The 26,847-nt window shown below is 36.4% G+C and overlaps 1 protein-coding gene across 2 annotated transcripts; it reads left to right on the top strand.

The window, feature by feature from the left end:
* The first annotated feature begins 3,849 nt into the window (after positions 1–3,849).
* Positions 3,850–26,073, top strand: LOC100367218 (neuronal acetylcholine receptor subunit beta-2-like). Of its 2 annotated transcripts, none has more exons than XM_085495617.1 (8): positions 3,850–3,993; positions 18,001–18,075; positions 19,885–20,030; positions 20,483–20,527; positions 21,084–21,193; positions 22,217–22,419; positions 22,736–23,062; positions 23,757–26,073. In XM_085495617.1, the coding sequence occupies exons 2-8, from the start codon at positions 18,024–18,026 to the stop codon at positions 24,344–24,346; spliced, it is 1,473 nt and encodes a 490-aa protein (XP_085351743.1). In that variant the 5' UTR covers positions 3,850–3,993; positions 18,001–18,023; the 3' UTR covers positions 24,347–26,073. The 2 variants fall into 2 exon arrangements, with proteins under 2 accessions (XP_085351743.1, XP_085351742.1); XM_085495616.1 differs by lacking the exon at positions 3,850–3,993 and adding an exon at positions 6,961–7,199.
* Positions 26,074–26,847: the final 774 nt, after the last annotated feature.

The following is a 26,847-nucleotide window of genomic DNA, read 5'->3' as shown; positions in this document are numbered from 1 at the left end:
AAATCAATACACATATGCCTACACTTCCCACAAACCATATCGCAAAACAGGGGAGATGAACACATCTGAAACAATAATTTCAAAATAGTTCAAGTTTACATATTTAGTAATAACTGTAGTCTAAATACCTGTGTGTCATTGCTCTGATTAGAAGTTGTTACAGTTAACACAATGTTTGCTACTGCACTAATTCGCTAAGCATTATGGGAGACACCTTATCATTGTATACAATAATCAAACTTATCGTATCATAAAATCTCGATAAATTAAAGCGGGAGGGTCGTCACTTGCGCACGCGCGGGAATTTAGTCCCAAGCAAAGTTAACAACACACGCTAAAAATGCAAAGGCTCATTGGTAGACTCTTGTTTGTAAACAATGACACGCTATGGCCTTCTGACGCATGCGCAGGTGGCGACCCCTCGCTTTAAATGTCGAGTTTTGTTTTGAAGTTTCAATAATATTTTGAGATAAGAATATAAAAAAAATCACTGTAAAATCCAATTCAAAAAAACAAAAAAATTTTCGTGACATTTACGACTCTTGCTTATCAAAAAATTGTCTGGTGAGCCCGTTTTTATTTTAATTTTCGTTATTGCAATAAAAACATGGTGAAAAATGATGACATATTCAATTTGATCCGAATTTCTATCAATGTCTGTTCCAATGTCATTGTATATACAGATGTATACGGACAATAGACACATTATTTATTGTTCGATATCTGTGTTTCTTTCACCTCAACTCAGTAAGACTCTCACGCCCCATTACCGTGACCTTGTCTCCGCAGGACAAGGCGTCACGTTCAATAATCCCTCTTATAGCATGACAAATGTAAGCAACTCATTTTGAAGAAGAAATATTGTCATACTCTTCATTTTTACATGTTATAAATTTCATGTTACACGGAAAGAAAAAAATACAAATCTGAGGACACCATACACGGTTTGGAAGAAATCGATGTACAAAACGGAGTGAAAGTATTAAACAATTGACAATATTCCAGTGGGTTTTTATGGAGGAAACATTTGCCTATGGAAACCGCTGCTAAAATGAAATTTTATGCATATTCTCAAACAACAAACTGTGACTAATATTAAAACAATATTGTTACTGCTATATGTGCTAAAATATGTGCACATGTAAAAAAACTAGCAAGTAGCATTCTAACTTAAAACATATTTGTTGTCAAGACGGATTCATCATAGTTACGGACAAAGATTTGTCTTACCAGGGTTATTTTCAAGTTCCAATGTACTACTATACAGATTTAATTTACTGTAATGAAACGTTGTGCAGATAAGCACAGTCTATCATTATTCCATTCACAGATACGGTGTTGTATTCCCCCTCCTCTATTTTCCGATAAGTTCTTTCTCATGTTAGTGTTGGATTTCAGGATACCGGAGCGTGTGATCCGCCCATATAAACACGCGACTAATCACACGAGAAATACAACTTGAATCACGATATTATCATTTAAATATCGGATATCGTCAAGTGGGTTACCATGTAAGATACTACACATTTGACATCATGCCTGTCTGATATAAGACATGATCGCCAAATGTGGCCTTGTTTACTTACACGCCGATAGTAATCTCTAAGTCCAAGATCAACTGTGAATATTTGCTGGCATATCAATGTCACCTTAATGAAGAATAGTCAGCAAATAACTAATGATGGACTAATTGAATATATCACTTTATAAGTATTTAAGATGTCACAGCGGTGCAAATAAAGCATGATTCCGATGATACCACGCTTCCGTTAAATCCTCGTATGGCTCCAGGTATAAGATTGCTAGGATTTCCATAACTTAACTGATCAAGTAGTTTCCCCATTCTAGTCAATTTCACACATCGGAAGCATTTTACTAAATGTAAGTATATGTAAATTTGATATTTTAATGATTTCACATTATTTACTAGAATCACTTAGATACAATATAACTCTACTAATCTATTATTTCAGGAGTGATTTCTAGCACATTCTGTCGTTCTAATATCCATCATATAACTGTATATAACAGCTAGTATATTCTCATCGATAGTGACCGATTTTCAACGATAGTGGCCGATTTTCAACGATAGTGGTCGATTGTCATTTTCCTCTAAAAAAGACATCGCATTCGTTACAGTTGCTAACGGCGGTTGAAAAGTTCAGATTATTTTCTTTTAATAAGTCTGATGTTCCGTTTACGAAAACATACGATGTCATTCAATTTCTGCAACTGGTTGTTTTATTAAACATTTGCACATTCCTCGTCTCATTGCGTGGATTTTTGATCGCACGTCATTACTCATGTGCTCAACATGTTCTACCACAACCTCTGGATGCGTTCGTTTTCTTCTTATCAGAAGTTCTATGTGGAGATGCAATAGATAAGCTGTGAACACTGCACGGTTCTTCATCGAGTATAGAATTCAATTTAATACACAAGTAACCAAAATGTCTGTTCCACTCTATAATCGCAGAGATACAATGTTACGTCTCAACCTCTCTCCATCCTGGATACTAGGGTGTATGATCCGCTCATGTAAAACTCACGTGACCAATCACACGTAAAATACAATTTGAAGGACGATATTATTTAAATAAGAGAAATCTTTGAGTTTATTACCATTTAAGGTATCACACATTTGACTTCATGCCTGTCCGATCTAAAACCTGATCGCCAACTGTGGCCTTGTTTACCCACATGCCAATAGGAATCTCTAAGTCCAAGATCAACGGTAGATACCTAATTGCATATCAATGTCACCTTAATGAAGGATATTCAGCAAATGGTATTTTCACTAATTATACACTAACCACACCAGAGGTTACACAGATCACTTAATATATCCGTAAGGAGTTTTAGCGGCACATGTTAAGTGCACTGCTACCACTGCAACTAGAAGGCAGGATACTTACTTTATTCGCAACTTTGCTACTTGTATTTGATTGGTGCAGCATCACCGTAGCAAGATCATATAACAAACTGCAATTTGGCAAATTTACCCACAAATATGAACATTGGTGATGGGGTTGCATTATAATAGTAGTCAAGTTGTATAAATTGAAGGTCGCCCAGTGAGGGGTTTGAATCAGTGAACTCTGATATACACTGATATTAATGACCACTGTACTACTGTACCAACTATCACTGGAAATTTATGGAGCAAACTAGATACGTAGGAAGACTAGTCATGGGACTTGTATGTGTTCTGAGCACACAAGTAAACACGTTACTGTAACAGACATGACACGTCTCAGATGCCGTAGTCGGTACCTTTGCCAAGCTGGTTTATTGTACTACCGAATAATGTAAATGAATATTATGATAAATAACACATAGTGATATGTAAACAATGGAAATTATTACATAGAAGAGAAAAATTAAAATGTCAATTTGTTTATATACTTATACTGAAACATTTCGGGGACTCGGAGGATGCGCGTGCGCAATACCAACGATGAAATCAACAACAAAATGCATGTTGTCTGATTCGGTGATTCATTGTCTCTAAAGACCCGGATATAATCATCATTGTTATAATGATAATTCTCTTCATCTGACTGCAATGGCTGTACAAAGGTGACTTATCGTCGTGGTCATTCACCCCTGAAAGAAGTTCTTACTTTTCGAATTAATTTGTGAATAAAACTGTTTTGATAGCAACAGAATACCAAGAACGTTAACCTTGAAAAGCGTACTTAAAAAGATTTAGAATAGATCGTACATATGTCGTGCCCATGGCAGTAACATCCAGAATCTTAAAGTATTTACATTGTTAGCGCGTAATTTGCATTACAAGGCGTGACAAGCTGATCGACCCCCCGCAGAGCTAGAAGTTCGAAAGTCGGAATACGCTTCGCAATACCGGTAAACGTCCACTCTCAAATGATTTGTGCTCCGTACATGCATGTTGATGCTATGAGTGTGTGTTTTCTCCGTTAATACCATGTGATTTTTATTGACCGAATTGCGGTAGATTGTTAGAGATTTGTTGTAAGTATACCTGTTTTATTTTTTTCACCTAATTGCTTTGCTTTCAATGGATGTTCACGACCATTGGCTAATTCTATTAAATTAACAATGAACGTAGCCTCTTCTTTTCGGTATAGAAAACTAATTGGCACGACTTTGGACTCGAAGAAGACGCCCATCCGAAACAAAGTACATCATAACCACAGTTTTCATGCGTTTTCAAAATAACTCGACACATGTTCCGTAATGCCAACATTGGTTAACCTCTGTGCGGCTAAACAAACTGTCAAGGAGTTCAGTTAGTTATTATTGGAATAGCAACGTGTGTCCGCGTTATAGGGAACGACTCCATACCACAACGTTGGACACATTGAACATGTTTTAGTGCATCGAATACGGAGATTCTGTATCTAACTGCTCACCGAGTCAGAGATCAGACATACCGATATGCTAACTAATTTAATGCCAGACCGATCCTTTTCTTGGACAGACAGATCAATATCTCTTCTACTGAGGTGAGCGATAATTGATGCGTATTTCATTGGAATTGCAACTGTTGCGTTGATCTTATCTTAGCGTGGTAACAATGCCTTAAAATATCCCAATACTCCCACTACAATGACTATAATGAAATTATAATTACAACTGAAATTCACGAAAGGCGAGATAAAATCTTTGCCAACTTAACAGTATTTAAAATATTTGACGCGTTGAGTAAATTTGACGCACGAATAAATTAAGAATTAGTCATTCTTTTGAAATGAATTAAAATGTATTATTTATTGTCTATCATTGCTGGATTATTGCAACAGGAAAGTAGATGCGTTTTGACTTAAATGCGATACTTGAATCTCCCTTCACCCAAAATGTCTGAGGTTCACGGTTTGAATAAATTAACGTTCCGGATTATCTAAGCCGTGTTAGGGACAAATCGCAATAGCATGACTGCATTATACGGTAGCAGGACAATGCCACCAACGTAACGACTGCCCGATGACAGGACAAAGGTAAAAAATATTACGATCGGAGACACACAAAATCTTCGCAATATAATGTTTTGACCAAACCACGCGATGAATCTATTGTTAGCATGGTTGAAGCTTACTATGACCGCTCTGTGAACCAGTCTATCTAATATCCCATTGACGAATCCTGACTTGGTTCACTAGATTGCACAATTCATTGACCAAACACACAACTAAGGCGTATTGTTCTTTCATACGAAAATGACGTCATCCTTAAAACCAATCATTACGTCATTTCAAGTTAGTAAAGACAATCAACGTCACACAGAGAAAACACAATTTACTTCTAGTGTTGAGCTCACTGTACAGTGTTGATAAGTTTGAAAAAAAACAATCCCCCAAATACAGTTGCAACACAGAATATTCAGATGCGAATTCTTGAATATGAAGGGTACTCGCATTAATTTGAACGCATGTGTATTAATAAGTAGCTTCTGGTCACAAGAGATTATATGATACACTAGTAACGAAGATTTCGATGGATCCGAATACGGGTCTGCCGCTAATTTAGTTTACCATGTTGTTATTGTGGTTGTTTTTTATTTCACGATGAATGGGATTCTTCATTGAATTGATTGAATACTATCTAGACGGAACTAGTTAGATTGGCTTACGTGGTTGAGATTGTGGTTATATTAATATATTTTCGTACAAAACAAATGATATTGTCATTCATACAGGTTCCAATCGACAAATTGCAAACTCACAACTTGCTTGTCGTCAACACATCGTTGTAATAAATATAACTGAATGGATCCCTGAACGCCGATAATGTTCTTTTCATGTGTCTATCACCATGTGGCTCTCTGGTAGCTTAACAGACATATACTTTATCATAGTGTATTTATTTACATACATTTAATATTTATTTGTGTTTGGCAAAATATTTCCTCAAACACCGGATGTTGTCTGGAATTAAATACAGCGTATTTATTCCATATCGTGACAACAATGAACAGTGACATCACAATGTCCTTGTAGTAACAAACATCTGTTGTCTCTGCCGTTGTTGTCGCACATTCGTGGCCGCCATAATCGAGTTGGCGTTCCACTTGGATACACCTTGTCATGTTTTCCCACTAATATGTGGATTTTAAAAGTAACTCAGACTCGCCCACAGATAAAACCATTTGGCGACACTCCAGCCTCGTCTCGTATGAGTGTCTGCTATGACATAAAATACAGATAAGGTGTCATTAAGGTGACATAGAGTATGGCCCGTGTCTATTAGTAACGCGCATCAGTCGCCAGGAATGGCTGAGATGGATACCCACCTATCAAAACTACTTTGCGCTTGATAAACGACTAATAAAAGAAAAGTTCCCCCACGAAGGCGAGGGGAGAAAACCCCACCAGTGTTGCAGTGTTCTGGACTGAATCGCTGCTAGTCGCGATAGACAATAGGGATATCCATCGTATATTGTTCTTTTCACGTGATAGCCGGCACCGCGCATCAAACGAACAAAGGATGGCATCACTGCAAACAATCGGCAAACTTTGAAAAGAAGAATACAATCAATTCAACACTAGATAGTTGCTCCTTTCATCAATATTCATGAATATACCTTGAATAGATGTTTAAAGGCCGTATCTGCCTATTGTTATCCACCGTTTTTGTGTCTCCGGGAGGTAGCAAGGTCAGTCGAGGTCACCAGTAACATAGTGTAATTAAAAACACGAAGGAGTAACCACAGCCTTGTAATTACCGTCATAAGTAATAAATTTATTTTCACAATCTTATCAATATAAAGACATAAGGTGGTACGTTGCCTCATAAAACATCATTTTGATATAATTAAACGCCTTCCAAACAGACATTAACTTTTAATAGCCATTGTCCAACACCGTCGGTATTGGCGGCGCTATTCATACTCGTCTCTACCAACGGACTGGTGTTAAACAATGCATTGAGCCCTGTGTCCACTATCCGTGAAAGATAAATTCGAATTCCGCGGAAAACAACAACAACAACGATAATTGCATAGTCGTAACACACCTAAGAGACACCATGTCAGGTGAGTCATTACAGCGATTAATTATACGTAGCCGCTTTATTACCATGCGCCTCAGCGAGTTCCGGGAGGTGGGTACGTATTTTTATGACAGAGCAAATGACGAAATCTATAAATTTTACGTCCGGTAAACTTCCCATGTTTTACGAGAAGGGTGTCGTCTGGTCGATGTGTTGTACCGTAAAACCAGGTAGGTTCATTATGATTGAATGTGGATATAATTCCGTTGAAATTTAATCCGTTAATACGCTTACAAAGTGTGTTCACTACGCCTTGTTCCGATTGCTTTCTTTCTAAATAGGCCGGGTAGTAGATGAAAAAGACGCTTTCGACGTGATACTAAAGAAAAAAACACTCCATATTGTACATAAACTAAGTTTGTTAGAAACAGAATCGGCTAGTTATCGAGACGGGTGCAAAGCGAACAAAAATGACGCCGCTTTCCCCTCCTTGACGATGAATAAGTTGTAGATTCGGGATTTGTGTCAAAGTGGGTGTAACTAGCTATGTCGTGACGATACAGGCAATGCATGTCGTCCAATCCACTCTGAGGCAATGTACAATCTTCTCGATATGCCCTCCTAATATCTAAACACTTTTGAGCAACTATCATGATCAAGTTTACGGAATACTTGGAACTATTATATTTCACTCGCTTAATAATGTTTCACTCATAGTTTATTACTTAGTCAGTCGTTTGCCGCGCCGGTTCTGTCCTAGCGACCTCCCCGAATCTGAACTGACCCAAATCGGTGTAAAATGCGCATATTTCTGATGAAAAGAAATATAAAATCTAATACCATAATCGGATATAAAGTATTAGCAGACATATGAGTAAACGATGAATATAAACAAAAGTCAATAAACTGTATGATTATTAAACAAACAAAGTCTCCATCAAACATGTGTGCACAAACAAATCGCGCCCACATTATTCCTAGTTCAAATACATGGTTTACGACGTGTTACCGCATTAGTCAGCCAAGTGAACTGTCAAGCATATACCTGTATTTATACAATGACACACAGCGGGGAATTCCTAAATTACCCGAAGGAGAATTTAGCTGGTTCTCACTGTTCGTATAATTAAAGGTAAACCTAATAATAACACTATTGATTTAATTGCAAACAACTTACTGACATAAATAATGACGTCATATATTCCCAGATTTTTAAATGAGTCCACAATAAAAAAAAAAAGTTAATCTAAATCCGGACTTAATCTTCATTTCAGCGTCATACTTACCCCGTTGTATTTATAAGCAGAAACTAAAATATTCTACAATTTTTACAATTAACGCAAAGTGATAACAAGTTATGGTATGATATGTCCTTTTCTGAGCAATTTGGTATTTTTTTCGTTTGAGTGACAATGTTTTCACCAATGCACCATCAAATAAAAGCCAACTGAGCTCAATAAGCACTTTTTTGACGTTTGTACAGTTTGAATGTCTTATTCGAAGATTGTTGTAATTATTGAAACATAGATTTGAAGAGTCGTACGTGACCTTGTTGGTGTTTCGTGCTTGTAATATATTTCTGAATCAATGAATTCTTTCTAAGCACCAACGTCACCTGTACATCAGATAGATTCTTTCTATTTTCACGCCACGTTACCATGTTGCATGAGATGATCACCACTTCAGTATAGAAGTCGTACGCCGCCTTGGCCTTTTTAGCACAAACAAAACATTTTTACCATCGTCTTTTTTTCAAAACTTCACAATTGAAATCGCGCAGGGTCTGCTTGAATACATTTTTTGTCGTTTCGTCAATATTTTCATTAATGTCAAACCTTGAAATGAGGTGGGTCAGTATTATTGTCTTTTCAAATCTATTTCTCGCAATAGGTTGCACTCATTGAAATGCCGGATTACTATGTGTTATGTGTTGCTTTCTTGTCAACATTTCCTTTCTAGCGAATTGCGATGATATCCACGTTATTTACTTATAATTAATGTGTGTTTTGTGTAGTTGCTATGACAATTCAATATATTGTCGTGCATTGTTAGAAAATGCATCCTTGATGTCACTTATATGCAGTGTTTAATTGGACATCATAATAGCAGGTTCAGCCATATTGTTAGACAAGTGCGTGGAAGCTCGGCCAGTGTCGTACAAATAACAATACACTCCGTTATTACTTATTATAACAACACTTTCCTGAGCTGATTAATACCGTGAAATGAGCAAGGTTGTTTATCCTCATGGTCGATTACTTTGTAGCGGAAAATATATTTTTTGCAAACCCCAGACATTAATGGCAGGCACAGAAATTGACAACGGCAAATGTGCGCGTAGTTATAATACAGTGTTATTGTGTGTGACATCTGAAAGTGCATTTACATAAAGAAGTAACGCGCTTACTTTATAAAGCGTTATGACATTATGTAGGAGTACACTAGATTCTAAAGTAACAAAACAATTAAAAACAATATTTTATGTAGTATTCGATGAATGTCAGCTTTGAAATACATTACTCATTATTGTGATTTTCTATCTACAAAACAGAGCTGATGACTAACTGCGTGACACACTTTAAACACGAATAGTTGTCTTTTTAGCAGATAATGCACATCTCAATTGACTATGGGTGAATTCAGACAGGTATCCAGCAAAACAATTTCTAATCAGTAAGTTGAGCATTTCCAGTTACCCCCCGGATAGCCCAAAATACTTGGTGTTGTTGTTGTCGTTTTCACTGCAAACTGCTGAAAAGGCTTTTAATGATAACGCCCAGTGGACAATGAACGGCCAAAAAGACGTCCCTTCTTCTCAACTATTATATGGCATGGATGGCCTCTGTCCGTTCCTTCACAGACAAACACAACTCCTACATGCCGACTACTTCTAAACACTGCATAGCTCTCATTTAACATCTTCCCATCTGCTATTTTTTTTTATTTTATATACCTATTTTTTATGACTATTTTTTGTTGTTTTTTTCCATATCTTTTTCCGATCGGTTTAGTTTATCGATTTCGCGTGATTGTCAGGCGTGCTTGATGCAAGATTCGCCACCGCGTTCGGCTACGCGCTTTGAGACACTTTATATACGCTAACGTAATAGACCATTTTCCGTTCACTGCGAGAATCACGCGTTATGCGTGAAATCGAACGTAAAAACAGGACAAACAAAAGTCATAGCGTCGTAGTTGCGTCAAACATCGCGTGGGATTCGACAAACGCGAAAGTATTTTGGGGGACATTTCCATGTCAATAATGTGCTGTACACATTTGATGATAGACAATTTCGATTAAAAGAGGTTATTCCGATATTCGAATGCAATATTCCTCTGTCAAAGATCGGCCGGTCGATGTGAGCTACGAAATAAAGAAATTCGAGTTCAAAATCAAATCGTTCGATTTTTGCGGCAGACGTTCGACGCACGTCTTTCATGCATCTCGCGAGGTCTCGCAGTTGTTCGGAAAATCACCTATTCGTCTCCCTGAAGAAACTGAGTGTTGTGGTGTGGTATTTGTCGCGGGACAGTACCGCTTGTTTAAGTTTGTTTTGAGTTTAAGTTTGTGATCGAACAGTATATCTAAATATTATGTTTGGTTTATTTGCTGAAAGAGAATAGTGATGATATAATCTATCCTCAAGCAATGTGTAGCGCACAGCTTTATCGTCACGGTCTGGCTCAAAATGTTGAAATTAGGTTTATAAAACCATGAAGTTAAAAATAGGCGTGATAAAATGATAAAAATCAACAAATTTAATTTTAGTCACTGCTTTTGAACTCTCTCATGTATATACGTGTATTCAGCTCGCCTTGGTTGACAATGTGCTCTTCAGGTCACCATTACTGTTGGGGCATGGAACTTACTAACGTTGGCTCCTTCCATGGTTGGGGTAAACTTTTGTATAATGTCGTATGAATGCATAAATAAAAAATGGTTTTAATAATACCTTACACATGATGTCACATAAAAATAACACATGATTGTGTATTTAAATAATATTATTTACTGAATTGTTATTTTCATTAGGCGCTTTAGTCTTTTGCTAGTAACTGGTCTTCGCGCCCGCTGGCAACAACACACTGAAAAAAAGCTTGAAATATATTATCATTCAGGGGATAACATAATAATAATTTACCAAACATATGAAGCTCACACATGGTGACAATTTATGAATGATTCCAACGCGATAATATTTGTGGTTGTATCACGGGCTATGCCATGTATTAGCTGTAGATACCACGTGATACTATGGGATTGATATATACCATAGATTAAGTGTACCAGTCATGTATTAGCTGTAGATACCACGTGATACCATGGGATTGATATATACCATAGATTAAGTGTACCAGCCATGTATTAGCTGTAGATACCACGTGATACTATGGGATTGATATATACCATAGATTAAGTGTACCAGCCATGTATTAGCTGTAGATACCACGTGATACTATGGGATTGATATATACCATAGATTAAGTGTACCAGCCATGTATTAGCTGTAGATACCACGTGATACTATGGGATTGATATATACCATAGATTAAGTGTACCAGCCATGTATTAGCTGTAGATACCACGTGATACCATGGGATTGATATATACCATAGATTAAGTGAACCAGTCATGTATTAGCTGTAGATACCACGTGATACTATGGGATTGATATATATCATAGATTAAGTGTACCAGCCATGTATTAGCTGTAGATACCACGTGATACTATGGGATTGATATATACCATAGATTAAGTGTACCAGCCATGTATTAGCTGTAGATACCACGTGATACTATGGGATTGATATATACCATAGATTAAGTGTACCAGCCATGTATTAGCTGTAGATACCACGTGATACCATGGGATTGATATATATCATAGATTAAGTGTACCAGCCATGTATTAGCTGTAGATACCACGTGATACTATGGGATTGATATATACCATAGATTAAGTGTACCAGCCATGTATTAGCTGTAGATACCACGTGATACCATGGGATTGATATATACCATAGATTAAGTGTACCAGCCATGTATTAGCTGTAGATACCACGTGATACTATGGGATTGATATATATCATAGATTAAGTGTACCAGCCATGTATTAGCTGTAGATACCACGTGATACTATGGGATTGATATATACCATAGATTAAGTGTACCAGCCATGTATTAGCTGTAGATACCACGTGATACCATGGGATTGATATATACCATAGATTAAGTGTACCAGTCATGTATTAGCTGTAGATACCACGTGATACTATGGGATTGATATATATCATAGATTAAGTGTACCAGCCATGTATTAGCTGTAGATACCACGTGATACCATGGGATTGATATATACCATAGATTAAGTGTACCAGCCATGTATTAGCTGTAGATACCACGTGATACTATGGGATTGATATATACCATAGATTAAGTGTACCAGCCATGTATTAGCTGTAGATACCACGTGATACTATGGGATTGATATATACCATAGATTAAGTGTACCAGCCATGTATTAGCTGTAGATACCATGTGATACTATGGGATTGATATATATCATAGATTAAGTGTACCAGTCATGTATTAGCTGTAGATACCACGTGATACTATGGGATTGATATATACCATAGATTAAGTGTACCAGCCATGTATTAGCTGTAGATACCACGTGATACTATGGGATTGATATATACCATAGATTAAGTGTACCAGCCATGTATTAGCTGTAGATACCATGTGATACTATGGGATTGATATATATCATAGATTAAGTGTACCAGCCATGTATTAGCTGTAGATACCACGTGATACTATGGGATTGATATATACCATAGATTAAGTGTACCAGCCATGTATTAGCTGTAGATACCATGTGATACTATGGGATTGATATATATCATAGATTAAGTGTACCAGTCATGTATTAGCTGTAGATACCACGTGATACTATGGGATTGATATATATCATAGATTAAGTGTACCAGTCATGTATTAGCTGTAGATACCATGTGATACCATGGGATTGATATATACCATAGATTAAGTGTACCAGCCATGTATTAGCTGTAGATACCATGTGATACCATGGGATTGATATATACCATAGATTAAGTGTACCAGTCATGTATTAGCTGTAGATACCATGTGATACCATGGGATTGATATATACCATAGATTAAGTGTACCAGCCATGTATTAGCTGTAGATACCACGTGATACCATGGGATTGATATATACCATAGATTAAGTGTACCAGCCATGTATTAGCTGTAGATACCACGTGATACTATGGGATTGATATATACCATAGATTAAGTGTACCAGCCATGTATTAGCTGTAGATACCATGTGATACCATGGGATTGATATATACCATAGATTAAGTGTACCAGTCATGTATTAGCTGTAGATATCATGTTATACCATGGGATTGATATATACCATAGATTAAGTGTACCAGCCATGTATTAGCTGTAGATACCATGTGATACCATGGGATTGATATATACCATAGATTAAGTGTACCAGTCATGTATTAGCTGTAGATACAGTGTGATACCATGGGATTGATATATACCATAGATTAAGTGTACCAGTCATGTATTAGCTGTAGATACCATGTGATTCCATAGGATTGATATATATCATAGATTAAGTGTACCAGTCATGTATTAGCTGTAGATACCATGTGATACCATGGGATTGATATATACCATAGATTAAGTGTACCAGTCATGTATTAGCTGTAGATACCATGTGATACCATGGGATTGATATATATCATAGATTAAGTGTACCAGTCATGTATTAGCTGTAGATACCATGCGATTCCATAGGATTGATATATATCATAGATTAAGTGTACCAGTCATGTATTAGCTGTAGATACCATGTGATACCATGGGATTGATATATACCATAGATTAAGTGTACCAGTCATGTATTAGCTGTAGATACCATGTGATACCATGGGATTGATATATATCATAGATTAAGTGTACCAGTCATGTATTAGCTGTAGATACCATGTGATACCATGGGATTGATATATACCATAGATTAAGTGTACCAGTCATGTATTAGCTGTAGATACCATGTGATATCGTGGGATTGATATATACCATAGATTAAGTGTACCAGTCATGTATTAGCTGTAGATACAGTGTGATACCATGGGATTGATATATACCATATATTAAGTGTACCAGTCATGTATTAGCTGTAGATACCATGTGATACCATGGGATTGATATATACCATAGATTAAGTGTACCAGTCATGTATTAGCTGTAGATACCATGTGATACCATGGGATTGATATATACCATAGATTAAGTGTACCAGTCATGTATTAGCTGTAGATACCATGTGATACCATGGGATTGATATATACCATATATTAAGTGTACCAGTCATGTATTAGCTGTAGATACCATGTGATACCATGGGATTGATATATACCATAGATTAAGTGTACCAGTCATGTATTAGCTGTAGATACAGTGTGATACCATGGGATTGATATATACCATAGATTAAGTGTACCAGTCATGTATTAGCTGTAGATACAGTGTGATACCATGGGATTGATATATACCATAGATTAAGTGTACCAGTCATGTATTAGCTGTAGATACCATGTGATACCATGGGATAGATATATACCATAGATTAAGTGTACCAGTCATGTATTAGCTGTAGATACCACGTGATACTATGGGATTGATATATACCATAGATTAAGTGTACCAGTCATGTATTAGCTGTAGATACCATGTGATACCATGGGATAGATATATACCATAGATTAAGTGTACCAGTCATGTATTAGCTGTAGATACCATGTGATACCATGGGATTGATATATACCATATATTAAGTGTACCAGTCATGTATTAGCTGTAGATACCATGTGATACCATGGGATTGATATATACCATAGATTAAGTGTACCAGTCATGTATTAGCTGTAGATACAGTGTGATACCATGGGATTGATATATACCATAGATTAAGTGTACCAGTCATGTATTAGCTGTAGATACAGTGTGATACCATGGGATTGATATATACCATAGATTAAGTGTACCAGTCATGTATTAGCTGTAGATACCATGTGATACCATGGGATAGATATATACCATAGATTAAGTGTACCAGTCATGTATTAGCTGTAGATACCATGTGATACCATGGGATTGATATATACTATAGATTAAGTGTACCAGTCATGTATTAGCTGTAGATACCACGTGATACTATGGGATTGATATATACCATAGCTTAAGTGTACCAGTCATGTATTAGCTGTAGATACCATGTGATATCATGGGATAGATATATACCATAGATTAAGTGTACCAGTCATGTATTAGCTGTAGATACCATGTGATACCATGGGATAGATATATACCATAGATTAAGTGTACCAGTCATGTATTAGCTGTAGATACCATGTGATACCATGGGATTGATATATACCATAGATTAAGTGTACCAGTCATGTATTAGCTGTAGATACCATGTGATATCATGGGATAGATATATACCATAGATTAAGTGTACCAGTCATGTATTAGCTGTAGATACCATGTGATACCATGGGATTGATATATACCATAGATTAAGTGTACCAGTCATGTATTAGCTGTAGATACCACGTGATATCATGGTGTCGGTTGTATCATAGTCAATTCGTCACATTATTCGCATATTCTGGGTGACACCGTTGTTGATATAAGATGCCATGAATAGATGCAATATTTTATTAGGTCAAATACTGACACTGTAGCCTTTTGAGCATCTATTAATTTCTCCATAGTGACGCGACCGACGGCTGAGGAATTGGCACCAAGGTAATTGTGATTGTGTGCATGAATACAGTTCTATAGAAATCGTGGTGACGTTGTCCTAGTGTAGTTGTCACGTCTGTGCCCCAGGTTGTGGGACGTCGTGTGTTCGAAAAAATAATTTTTCGAAAGACTAATAAATTGAGACAATTGTCGTTCAGTGTGATTATTTTGTGACCGTGTCTGTAACGTACATTCACTTGTTGCCGACATCAGTTATTTACTGTGTTAATAGTTTTACGTATTTAAGTAACGGTTAAACTAAGTTTCTCGTGGCGAGCATTTTCTGTATACATGTGTTCTATAGAGGCCATTCTATTTGTAGTTGTTGTTATCATTTTATTTGTTTCGTTGCAGTTTTAAACATGATATAAAAAGGATCAGTAACGTTTAATTCTTCAGTAAAATGACTGACAACTACAAAACAGCACGCTCAATAGAGCGGGGTTACGTTGACGTATTGTACCGCTAAATCGGTTTAAACTCTGACCCCACACATTCACGTACATGTACCAACACGACGGGAAGACAATCCTCACGGATCGCCTCGAGCAATATGCGGCCAGAAAATTGAACACTCGGCGTTAATATTTAAATGCCGCTCAGTCTCTTGTTAGATATTGTGAATCTAGTAGATGTAACTATGGTAACTATGAACATAAATCAGTGCGTGAAAATAACACGAGGGTCGAACTTACGTTGTTACAACAAGTGCAGCACGAACGAGAAAGGCAATGTATTGGTTGCCGTGACAACACATACACTATATTTGTTATACGATGTTATGATATGGATAGTGATCAAAATGGCGAAAACAAAATTAGGCATGCGTCTACCCGAGTCTCACCGACTAATCACAATTTTCAAATCAAGAAAACGTATTATTAATAATCCTCTCAGTTATCGAAGTACGCGGTACAAGCATGTCAAAGTACGGCCAGAATTTCAAAAAGTATTCAGAAACTGGAAATCAAAACACTGTATTCGATATTAGTTCAAATAGCTAAGCGCTAAACGACTTGACTTCGACTTGATTCGTACCTGCACATGCGTGGTATTACTAATACAAATTTACCCACACGAAGCAAATTAATGCACTATAAAAATACACTAACTGAGTTCCAGTATATGCGGTCATTCAACAAATCTTATGCAGGTGTTTAGAAATATTAATGGGATACGTATATGGGCAAGGCCGCTAACATTGCTGAACAATTTTACACAAAGCCCTATGTATTAAACAATACAATGCTTACCCCGGGCTTCAACGCATTTTACTAATGTTCGCGATAGATGTCACCGGCCCTGATTCCATATGTAATTAACTTCTTTGCTGGTAATTGTATCTTGATCACCCCATTCCCTTAAGGCAATTGCCAAATAAATGACATGTTGACTGTATCGTTTGGTGGGAATATCACAGTCAAGCAATCGACAAAAATGTAGATTTAATTCCCACCAAGATAAGTATCCACAGCGCTGGATTCAAACAATTCATTATAAAAATACCAACTCAAAAAAGTGTTTATTTTCAGTTTTCGCCCGAGGGAACAGTTCCATAATATGGCAGACTTTTAATCGACTTTAGAGCGCAATGATAAAATGACGCGCCACGTAAAATTTGATAACACAAGTAATTACGCAATATGTCACCTTCAATCACGACTACACAGCATTTATTGATGTTACAAATGAAATATATCACAGGACACTCGAAATATGTATATTTCATAGCCAGCGGATTGAGAGGAATGAACACGGGCCACGATACATAGTTTAATAACCTCAAATAAGTTTATTACACATCCGAAATAAAAGAATATTTCCTATACAAGGTGGTCAAAATATTTCCAGTCCACGGTGGCCAAAATATGGCGATAGGTTGGAATATTGTAAATTATTCGACGGTATTGGTATACATTAAAACAAAGCGAAAGTCCACGTATGTTCATCCAATAATGTGCAGACCCCAAAGCCACGTGCCCGTGACGAGTTCGCATTGAAAGTTTTTTATTGGTTGCTGGTGGCATTGAAGACACTTTGGTCTTTAGAATTACAACAATCAACAACATTGGTCTTTGGAATTACAGTAGTGAACAATATAGATCAGAGCTTAGTACTTTTGTGACTTACAAACAACATTTATTTTCATCATCATGTTTGTTTTAAATTTAGGGGGTCTCTGTAAACGAGCGGTGATGTTCAGCGCCACAATATTGGTTTTCCTGAGCATAATAACCGTAGCGGAAGGTAGGTAATTCATTGTTATTAAGTGGCTTTGATTGATAAAATATCCGCAATCGGAATCAGTGTTAAGGTGGATCAATATGGTTTCAGGGAGTTCATTGAATTTTTTTTATGTTTTGCAAGAAATGAAAATACGAACATAGTTTTTGAGAACTTGACGTTACTGTATGTAGATTAAGGAGTTAATACATGGGAACACAACCCATTCGATTAAAAAAAATCGCTGCGATTTTTCAAAACAAAATATCGTGTCTTGAACTACATTTTGAAAAAATATAATAGGTACATACCTATTGTACAGAATACATTTGCATTGGAACGTGATATCAAGCAAAAACGTTTGCGCATCCACTTCGAACCTTGGTAGCAAATTAGTTGAAATTCATAATTATAACGTTTTGTAGTTGACTACCTAATCGCGAATGATGACGCGCGATGCACGAGTCAGCGTTCGAACTCACATTTAATTATCATGTGTGTATGTGCTGTTGCAAATGTCCAATGGATTATACACCGGACACATGTAAGCCTACATTAGCAGATTGTTTTGGGATTAATACCTTCAGTAGATTATCTCCAAGGCAAGTTTAGAATGCTGTTTTCTTTCGCCCGTGAGTTTAAATGCCAGTGCAAAGACCCTGTATTTAAACGTTGTTGTTATACAGAGTGACATAGAAAACACGGGTAAATGTGACATTAGAATTGTGTTATCGGCAAAATATTATTTTAAGCGTTTCACGTTTAAGGCGTGTATAAATGCAGCAGCTACGTTATTCGTAAGAAATCCGCATAACAAATATATTGGCGACACAGCAGAGCGTCTCCGTGGATTCGGTTGAGATTTGGTTCAACGACCAAAATAACAATATATTACAAAACAAAAATTCGATGCTAAGCCATTTGCATTAACATTAGTCTGAGATGTACACTGGTTTCCTGTATGGCCATTATGTGAATACCGTTCAAATTTATAGAACGACTACTAGTAGTTTACAAATGCTACCACTGCGTCCGGGCGAACTTTAACATCGAACATTACTAGGTTCGTTATGTTTTGCCGAAGTAGAATTCGAACAGCAATGCATGACAGGGTTATTGTAATAAATTCAAATAATAACCTTCTCGATAAACGCAATATGTCACTTTCGATCAGTATAGTGCGCCAATGTCGTTAGTTTCAGATTAGATTTGTGGCAAAGTTAATCAAAATTAAAAGGGTTTTCAACAATACAAGTTTGATAACCTGGTGAGATATAATCTCAACTTCTAGTTCTACTGGCACGTAATCTCCAATAACAAAAAAAATTATTCTAATTAATGCCAATAACGTATATCCAGATATAAAGTAATTGTGGCGATTTTCGGCATATTATCATATCCGTTAGAAAAACTAAGTTGGCCACTTTTTGTCAAATTAAACTGAACAAGTGCATACTACGCATGATAGTGCATTCAATTTGTATAAATGTTTTATAAAATTAAACTGATGACTATAACCCACTAGACCAATCACATTGTGTTTAGAATACATGGTCGTACATCGGCCAATGATTGAAGAAAACTTGCAAAGACTCACGGGTAATTTGCGTTAGCCTTTGTATCTATACGTCTTCTTTGTATTTGCAAGCAGCGCGAGGATATTCCGTGGATTTTTTGCATATAAATGATTGGCTTTATAAACTGTTATCAGTATATTTATAAACATGAATATGCCTTTGCTGACTTCAGGGTGTCATGTTCGTTCAGGGGCGATGTTATTCACTTTATTATTGGTTATTTTGCCAATTTGCATCACCGTTTTTCGATTTACAGAAACCGGAACAAGTACAGACCACCGCCGATTACTGGATACTCTATTTGATCCCGCTAAATATAGTCCAATAATCCGACCAATTTATAACCGGGCACATGTTACACATGTCAATATGACCGTAGTACTGTCTACAATTATCGATATGGTAAGTATTATTATTTATTATATTTCAAGCAACGAAAGAAATTCTAATTCTAATGAAGTGGCGTTTCTTGAAACCTTGAAATATGTTACAGTCACGTATTGATCTTCCAGATTATTATACATACATCACCGAAAACATCATTTGAAACGTATCAACACCCATTCATAAACTGAGGGTAAACTACGTCATCAACATCGATGCGTTAATTTCTGATTATAATCTTTCAATAAATTATCACAACAAGCAGAATAATGATATACATCAACAAGGTTATCGCTAGAATACCGCAAAGTATGCAATCAGGCGTTACGGGTCTCATCAACCTCCGATCATCGTACTTCTTTCGTGCATATATTGCGGTATTCTCGTAATAACTTCATATTACCCAAGTGTTTGTTACCATGACGATGCCAGTGACTACTACCAACTCACATATGTGATTTCTATTTTAGGACGAACGTAATCAACTTCTTAAAAGCAATATGTGGGTTACCTTGGTGAGTAATAAATTAAATATTTCTTTTCATTTCTGTCATTGTGGCGTCCTGTTGAGTGACGTCACATTAATTGTAACTGAAGACGTATCGATGCATTGAGACAACATAAAATCGATATAAATTTAATCAAACCGTTTGGCCAATCATAATGGTTTCACAATAGTAAGTATAATTGTCGATCTTAAAACGACAATTCCCATAAATAGGTTTTCCAATTTCAATTCTTCGCCTTCTGTGAATACATTCGAAATACATGTACATTTGATGCACTGCGTTTTGTACGAATCGAAGATTGAGGCAAAAACAAAAAGGCTCAGTGGTAATCTTTGCTTGCCAATGTTCATTCATTCGGCCATCACCCTACAGTAGTTACCAAAGGGATTCTGTAGCCATTAGAAATGTTTTCTTTAAATTTGATTGTAGAATGATTATTTAAAACGCTCGTTTAGAAAACGGTTTATCAAAATTCATTCTGCCTAGTCGTGTTACTGTTCTGGTTGTTTCTCATTATTTTGTATGTCATGCTAAATGATAAATATAAATTATATTGTCATAGCAATGGATAGACGAGTTCATGCGATGGAATCCTGATGATTACGGAGGAATAGACAATATTAAGGTGCCTTCCACTGATATATGGCTGCCGGACGTTGTACTGTATGACAAGTAAGTGCCGTTTGTAAATAACACAAAGACTACAAACTTGAATTCAATTGCTGTTGTTCCGGCAAAACAAAAGTTCAAACCAAAAGTGTCACTATCACGATTAAATGGCGCCAAGCTACTATGGTTGACTTGGCTTAATCAACACGATTTAGGTTAGAATTGGAGTTTAGACTGAAGAATCTTGGTCGAGAAAAAAAATTCTAATACTTTTTAAAAGTTGATTATCACACGTTAAAAGAAGTGGAATATTTCTATGAATAATATTCAATGCATTCATGCAATTTTTTCCTAGTTAGTGAATTAAAACCTTAAAACTACACTAAATCACATTTACTAGCCTATAGCAAAATGTATTATTTATTATCACAAAACTCGGTAAAAACCTATTTTGTATACTTTAGTTTGAGGTTATATCTGGTGTTAATAGACGTTAGTTTGTAATGCAAAATTTATATTTATAAATAGTGTTTTTGTTTAACCATGGATAAGAACCTTAAATCACGATTTTGAATACTTACTATAAAAGAGATGGTAGCCATATATATTTCCTTACTTTATATACCAAATTTACTAACCATCTTATAAGTATTGTGAACTGCTAGTTATGCCCAATGCACACTTCCTTAGACAATCCCCTATTTTAGTGAATTTATTCATTGTATTATTCTGCGCTTTTGCCAGTAGCTTTAACTTTATATTTTGGTGTATGTGTATTTCATTTCCAGTACTATTTTCTTGTCTACCCCATTCTAGCAGTGAAATATCCCCTGTCAATGGTGGGTTTTTTGAGTGACTCTCTCAACATCAATTAGCTGGCCTTACACTATGACAATTTCTCTTTCGCGCAAAATGGCTCCGACTTTCCATTTTTTGATGTAAACTTTGTATTATTCACAATAAATATGTTTATATTGTCATATTAAATATAAATAATTTATTAAAATTTAAAACCTAGACGTTAACAATTACATTTAACAATAATAATTACTGCTAAATTCGCTTGTTCTTTTCTTTGATTTACAGTGCTGCCACGTCGTATATCAATTTTCTAATTAAACAAATAGCCATCATTTACTACACTGGAGAAATTTTGTGGGCAGCTCCCGTAATATATGTGAGCTCGTGTTCAGTAGATGTCACATATTTTCCATTTGACATGCAAAACTGTTCGATGAAGTTTGGTCCTTGGCAACATGACGGCACAGAGGTATATATGCATGGTGTCGGTGAGTAACAGTTTTTTTATCCCGTGAATATATATATATATACACTTAAACCGGAGCCACCGAATAATATTTCCACAAGTCATCTATTCATCATTGCTATGATATTACAACACATTACCTGTAAATGTAGTTGCAGTATACGTCATTGTCACGTGGTCAAGTAATGATTTGAACAGACAAGTACATATCTGAAAAATACGCGAACAGACCTTTCTAATGATACCATACATCATTATTCCCCACAGTTGGTTACAAACCTGCAAACAGTGTCTTGGTCCGTGAACTAATGCTACGTGTTTTATTTCTCATTTCATAGCTAACAAAGAAGAGTATCAAAGCGATGGACAGTGGGATCTAGTTGAGGTGACAGCAGTGGAAAATGTGGAATATTACCCAGACCACCCTGAAGTACCATATACAGATGTTAGATTTGGATTAGTATTTACAAGAAGACCGCAGTATTACGTTTTCAATTTGTTATTACCAAATGCATTGTTTACCGTTGTCACCATCACAGTGTTCTATTTGCCGCCGGAGTCTGGTGAAAAAATTAGTTTAAGTATTACAATCTTGCTGTCCTTGACAGTGTTCCAGTTGATGTTAGCGGACTTTATGCCACCTTCCAGTTTCCTGCCATTCGTAGGTGAGTGTCGAATTCGATTACACAAGTTGTGTACCCGCCTTACGACTCAATATATCACCCACCCACTGACCGAATCTTTCCAGATTTCCACCAACCAAGTCAAATATATCACCCACTCAGAGATCCAATTCTTCAGCCACTAAGACACCTAATTAGTCAGCCACCCATACATTCTTGAGCTTCCATCTTCCATTAGGAGATATAATCCTTCACACACTTTGAGATCCAATATTTTAGGAACACTGGGACGCCCATCAAATCCAACACCCACAGTTAGACCAAAACCATCTCCGAACGTTAGGCTAAATGCTTATGTTCAAGACCCAATCCAGGACAATCCTGAGACACAATCCGTTAGCCACCCTGAGGCACAATCATTCGGCTACCTAAGGCTACACCCTTCCTGGATCAACGTCTATCACTCTCACTAAGTATTACCTAATATACCATCCATCCTGAAACATAATCTATCACCACCCTAATACCCTAATCTATGGCCCGCCCAGTGACGCAAACCATTACTATCTTCTACTATCCATCTTAAAAACTTCCATCAATTGTATCAATGTTAGGAATAATTTAAAGTCCAGAACCCATGGACTGACGAGTAGCAGAATTATCGCATAAATTAATGAATGTCCACATCCACTAGCTTCATTTGTATGGTTATTAAAATCGATGTTTTTGGTTGCAGGATACTACTTCATCGGCGTAATGGTGCTAGTGTCTATGTCACTGGTGTCTTCAGTTCTAGTACTTAATGTTCACTGTGGGACTCCAGAGGACGATGGAATGCCTGCTTGGGTACGGCGTTTGTGTTTAGATCATCTAGCGCCGTTGATGCACGTTTGGAAACGACCGATTGCCCGTCCTTTTCAAGCCAATATATCAATGCACAGACTGGAGGAATTGAAGCGAGCGCCAACTTATGTTAAGGCAAAACTGAGCAACGGGGAAGTGTTTTTGCCTTTGCTTCGAAAATATAGTATAGTACCTGATCAAAACAGTCGGCATCGTATCATGGGCAGCTCGCCTGAACGCCCACGGAAGGTTCGGGGTAATGCATGTGACGAAAGTGAACTAGTCATTGAGCTATTGGAAGAAACAAAAAAACTCACCAAGTACTTTGACTTGAAGAGAAGAGAAGAGTTAGCCAAGAAAGATTGGAAAATTGTAGCAATGGTCGTGGACAAATTATTTTTGTTAATTTATATTATCGGGAGTGTTGTTGCTGCAGTTATCTTCGCCTGTCAGATGGGAACAAATACATCAAAGACGATATAAAATACAACAAATATGTGACAAGCATGGGTTTCTTATCCAACCAATCAAAATTCGTTTGCCAAATAACAGAGTGGCCGCAACAATCAAAATGTTTGACAAAGCTACTGAATCATCATCATCATCATCATCATCATCATCATCATCATCATCATCATCATCATCATCATCATCATCATCATCATCATCATCATCATCATCATCATCATCATCATCATCATCATCATTATCGTCATTATCGTCATTGTCGTCATCACCATCTCCATCCTCATCGTCATCATAATGATATTTTAATTGCAATTCCGCACATGACTATATAAAAAGACTTGAGTGTTGGGTGACAGTATTTACATTTATTTGAACCCAGTTTCTAATAAAGATTTTCTGTACTCCGTGTGATATTTAGACCAGAAACCGTTCTCCAAAAAGTTCTCTTCGTATCTCCAACGTCTATACTGTTAGTCTCTGTCAGAGTAGACCGAAAATAAGACTTATGTGTTAACATCCACATGTCAGTCCGTGCTTCCGTCCGACGTAATTTCACGGACATGCCGAGAGCAATTATATATATATCATCATCATCATCATCATCATCATCATCATCATCATTATCGTCATTATCGTCATTGTCGTCATCACCATCTCCATCCTCATCGTCATCATAATGATATTTTAATTGCAATTCCGCACATGACTATATAAAAAGACTTGAGTGTTGGGTGGCAGTATTTACATTTATATATATACATATATATATACGTATACACGACAATTTGTTTTTCATTTTTTTAACTTTTGCCGCTCTGGCAGCTATTTTGTTTCCAACAATATGTCTTCAACTCTGTCTCATGACCTGACTTGGCATTGATATTCTTCGATGGATTACAAATGCACGATATTTATTTCGCAATTTGATTCTGAATAACCGACTGGCGGTCATATTTATTTTATTGTTCTTTTCATTTCCTCGTAAATGTTTTTCGATGGGTTAAATGCATTCTGGTTAGTTTTCTAAATATCCTTGCCCATTTCTCTGTTTCTGATACACTTGATCAACTGTGTTTAAATTGAGTACAAAATCAAGACATCATCAAAATCAAGAATTTTATATATTCAATAAAAATCATCCTTTGTTTTGATGAAATTCCTAATTTTGTGTTTTCAAATGACAATTTATGTGGCAAATCAAACGTGGATGTCACGGGGTTGAATGATATTCGGCACAAACAATCCTGTCCGCGAAGGATACCACCCAATACCCGTGATTGTGGGTTCTTTTATTTTACCAATATTGTGTTTTCATTACATAAGACAGTGGACATTTATTTGTTTTGACGACAAATATTTTGTAATACAAATTTAAAATGTTATGCACTTAAACAAACACAATTAAAAAATGACTAATATGGTATAGACATGTTCCTGTTGTTGGAGTATCACCGGGGTTACAGATGGGGGGGGGGGTATGTGATAGCATACCGTAGCCTTCAAATACCTCACATTATATATTTATTCATTTTTAATCATGGTATTTCCAAATAGTGTTTTGATTTTTTTCCTGTAAAATGATTGAAGAAAAAATGTGTTTTACTGGAGTAGAAAAGTGGCCGCTATACGCAAGAAGCTTTTTCACACTTTTGTATTCTCACCAAACGTACAAAGTCATATTTTACAATAATTTTACGCTTTGCAAAGCTTTAATCACCAAAGAATAAATTACATTTGTTTAACATGCTTGTTTACGATTTTTAAATGGTATGAATGGTGTGACTATGGTACAATCACGTTGCAGACGCGTGTTACTTTCGTGACCAGGGAGCGCTGTTCAGGCACTGATTTGAATAGAAAATCGATTTTGATATGTTAATGTTAATAAACTACGGCCCGACGACCACCAATTTATACAAGTTGATCTCATTCAGCCGCCATTTGCTTTTAAGATGAACTGGGCAGCCATCTTGAATACGGCTTGAAATTAAACTCAAGCCGTATTCAAGATGACTGTCCCATATAGTAAATATCGGTAAATTGATCGCATTTATTTTATTATCACGTGTACTCCAGCAGACTGTGGGATAAACCACGAAATCATTACGTCCATTGACAAACTTACTAAATTCGCGCCCGTATTTCAGCATTGCGAAGTTTATTCTTGTGTTTTGTGTTAGTGGCAACGTTGATATATTTCAATTCGTCTAGTCCCATAATTTTGCCGATTTCAGTCGACAGCAAAATTTAACCCCAGTGTCGGTGTTCACGTTTGGGACTAGCTGGGATTCAAAATTGTGAGTAACTTTACTCTACCTTTATTTTATTCTTGATGGCGTTTATTTTTGCGTTTTCTGTTGTTGGGTTGATGCCACGGACAAGTAAATACAAATACGGCCAGACATGGGACTGTGAACTACATCTAGTTTGTGGTCAAAAAGCACATTACAATTAAGTTAGTGCAAAGAATATGATTGATTTTATTTTTATGAATCCATTTCTAGGACATGTTTCGA

Source organism: Saccoglossus kowalevskii, chromosome 22 (genome assembly GCF_978046115.1).
Source record: "Saccoglossus kowalevskii chromosome 22, keSacKowa6.1, whole genome shotgun sequence".
NCBI classification, from domain to species: Eukaryota; Metazoa; Hemichordata; class Enteropneusta; family Harrimaniidae; genus Saccoglossus; species Saccoglossus kowalevskii.
Note: the sequence above shows the minus strand (reverse complement) of the source record. Positions and strands in the feature narration are given on the sequence as shown.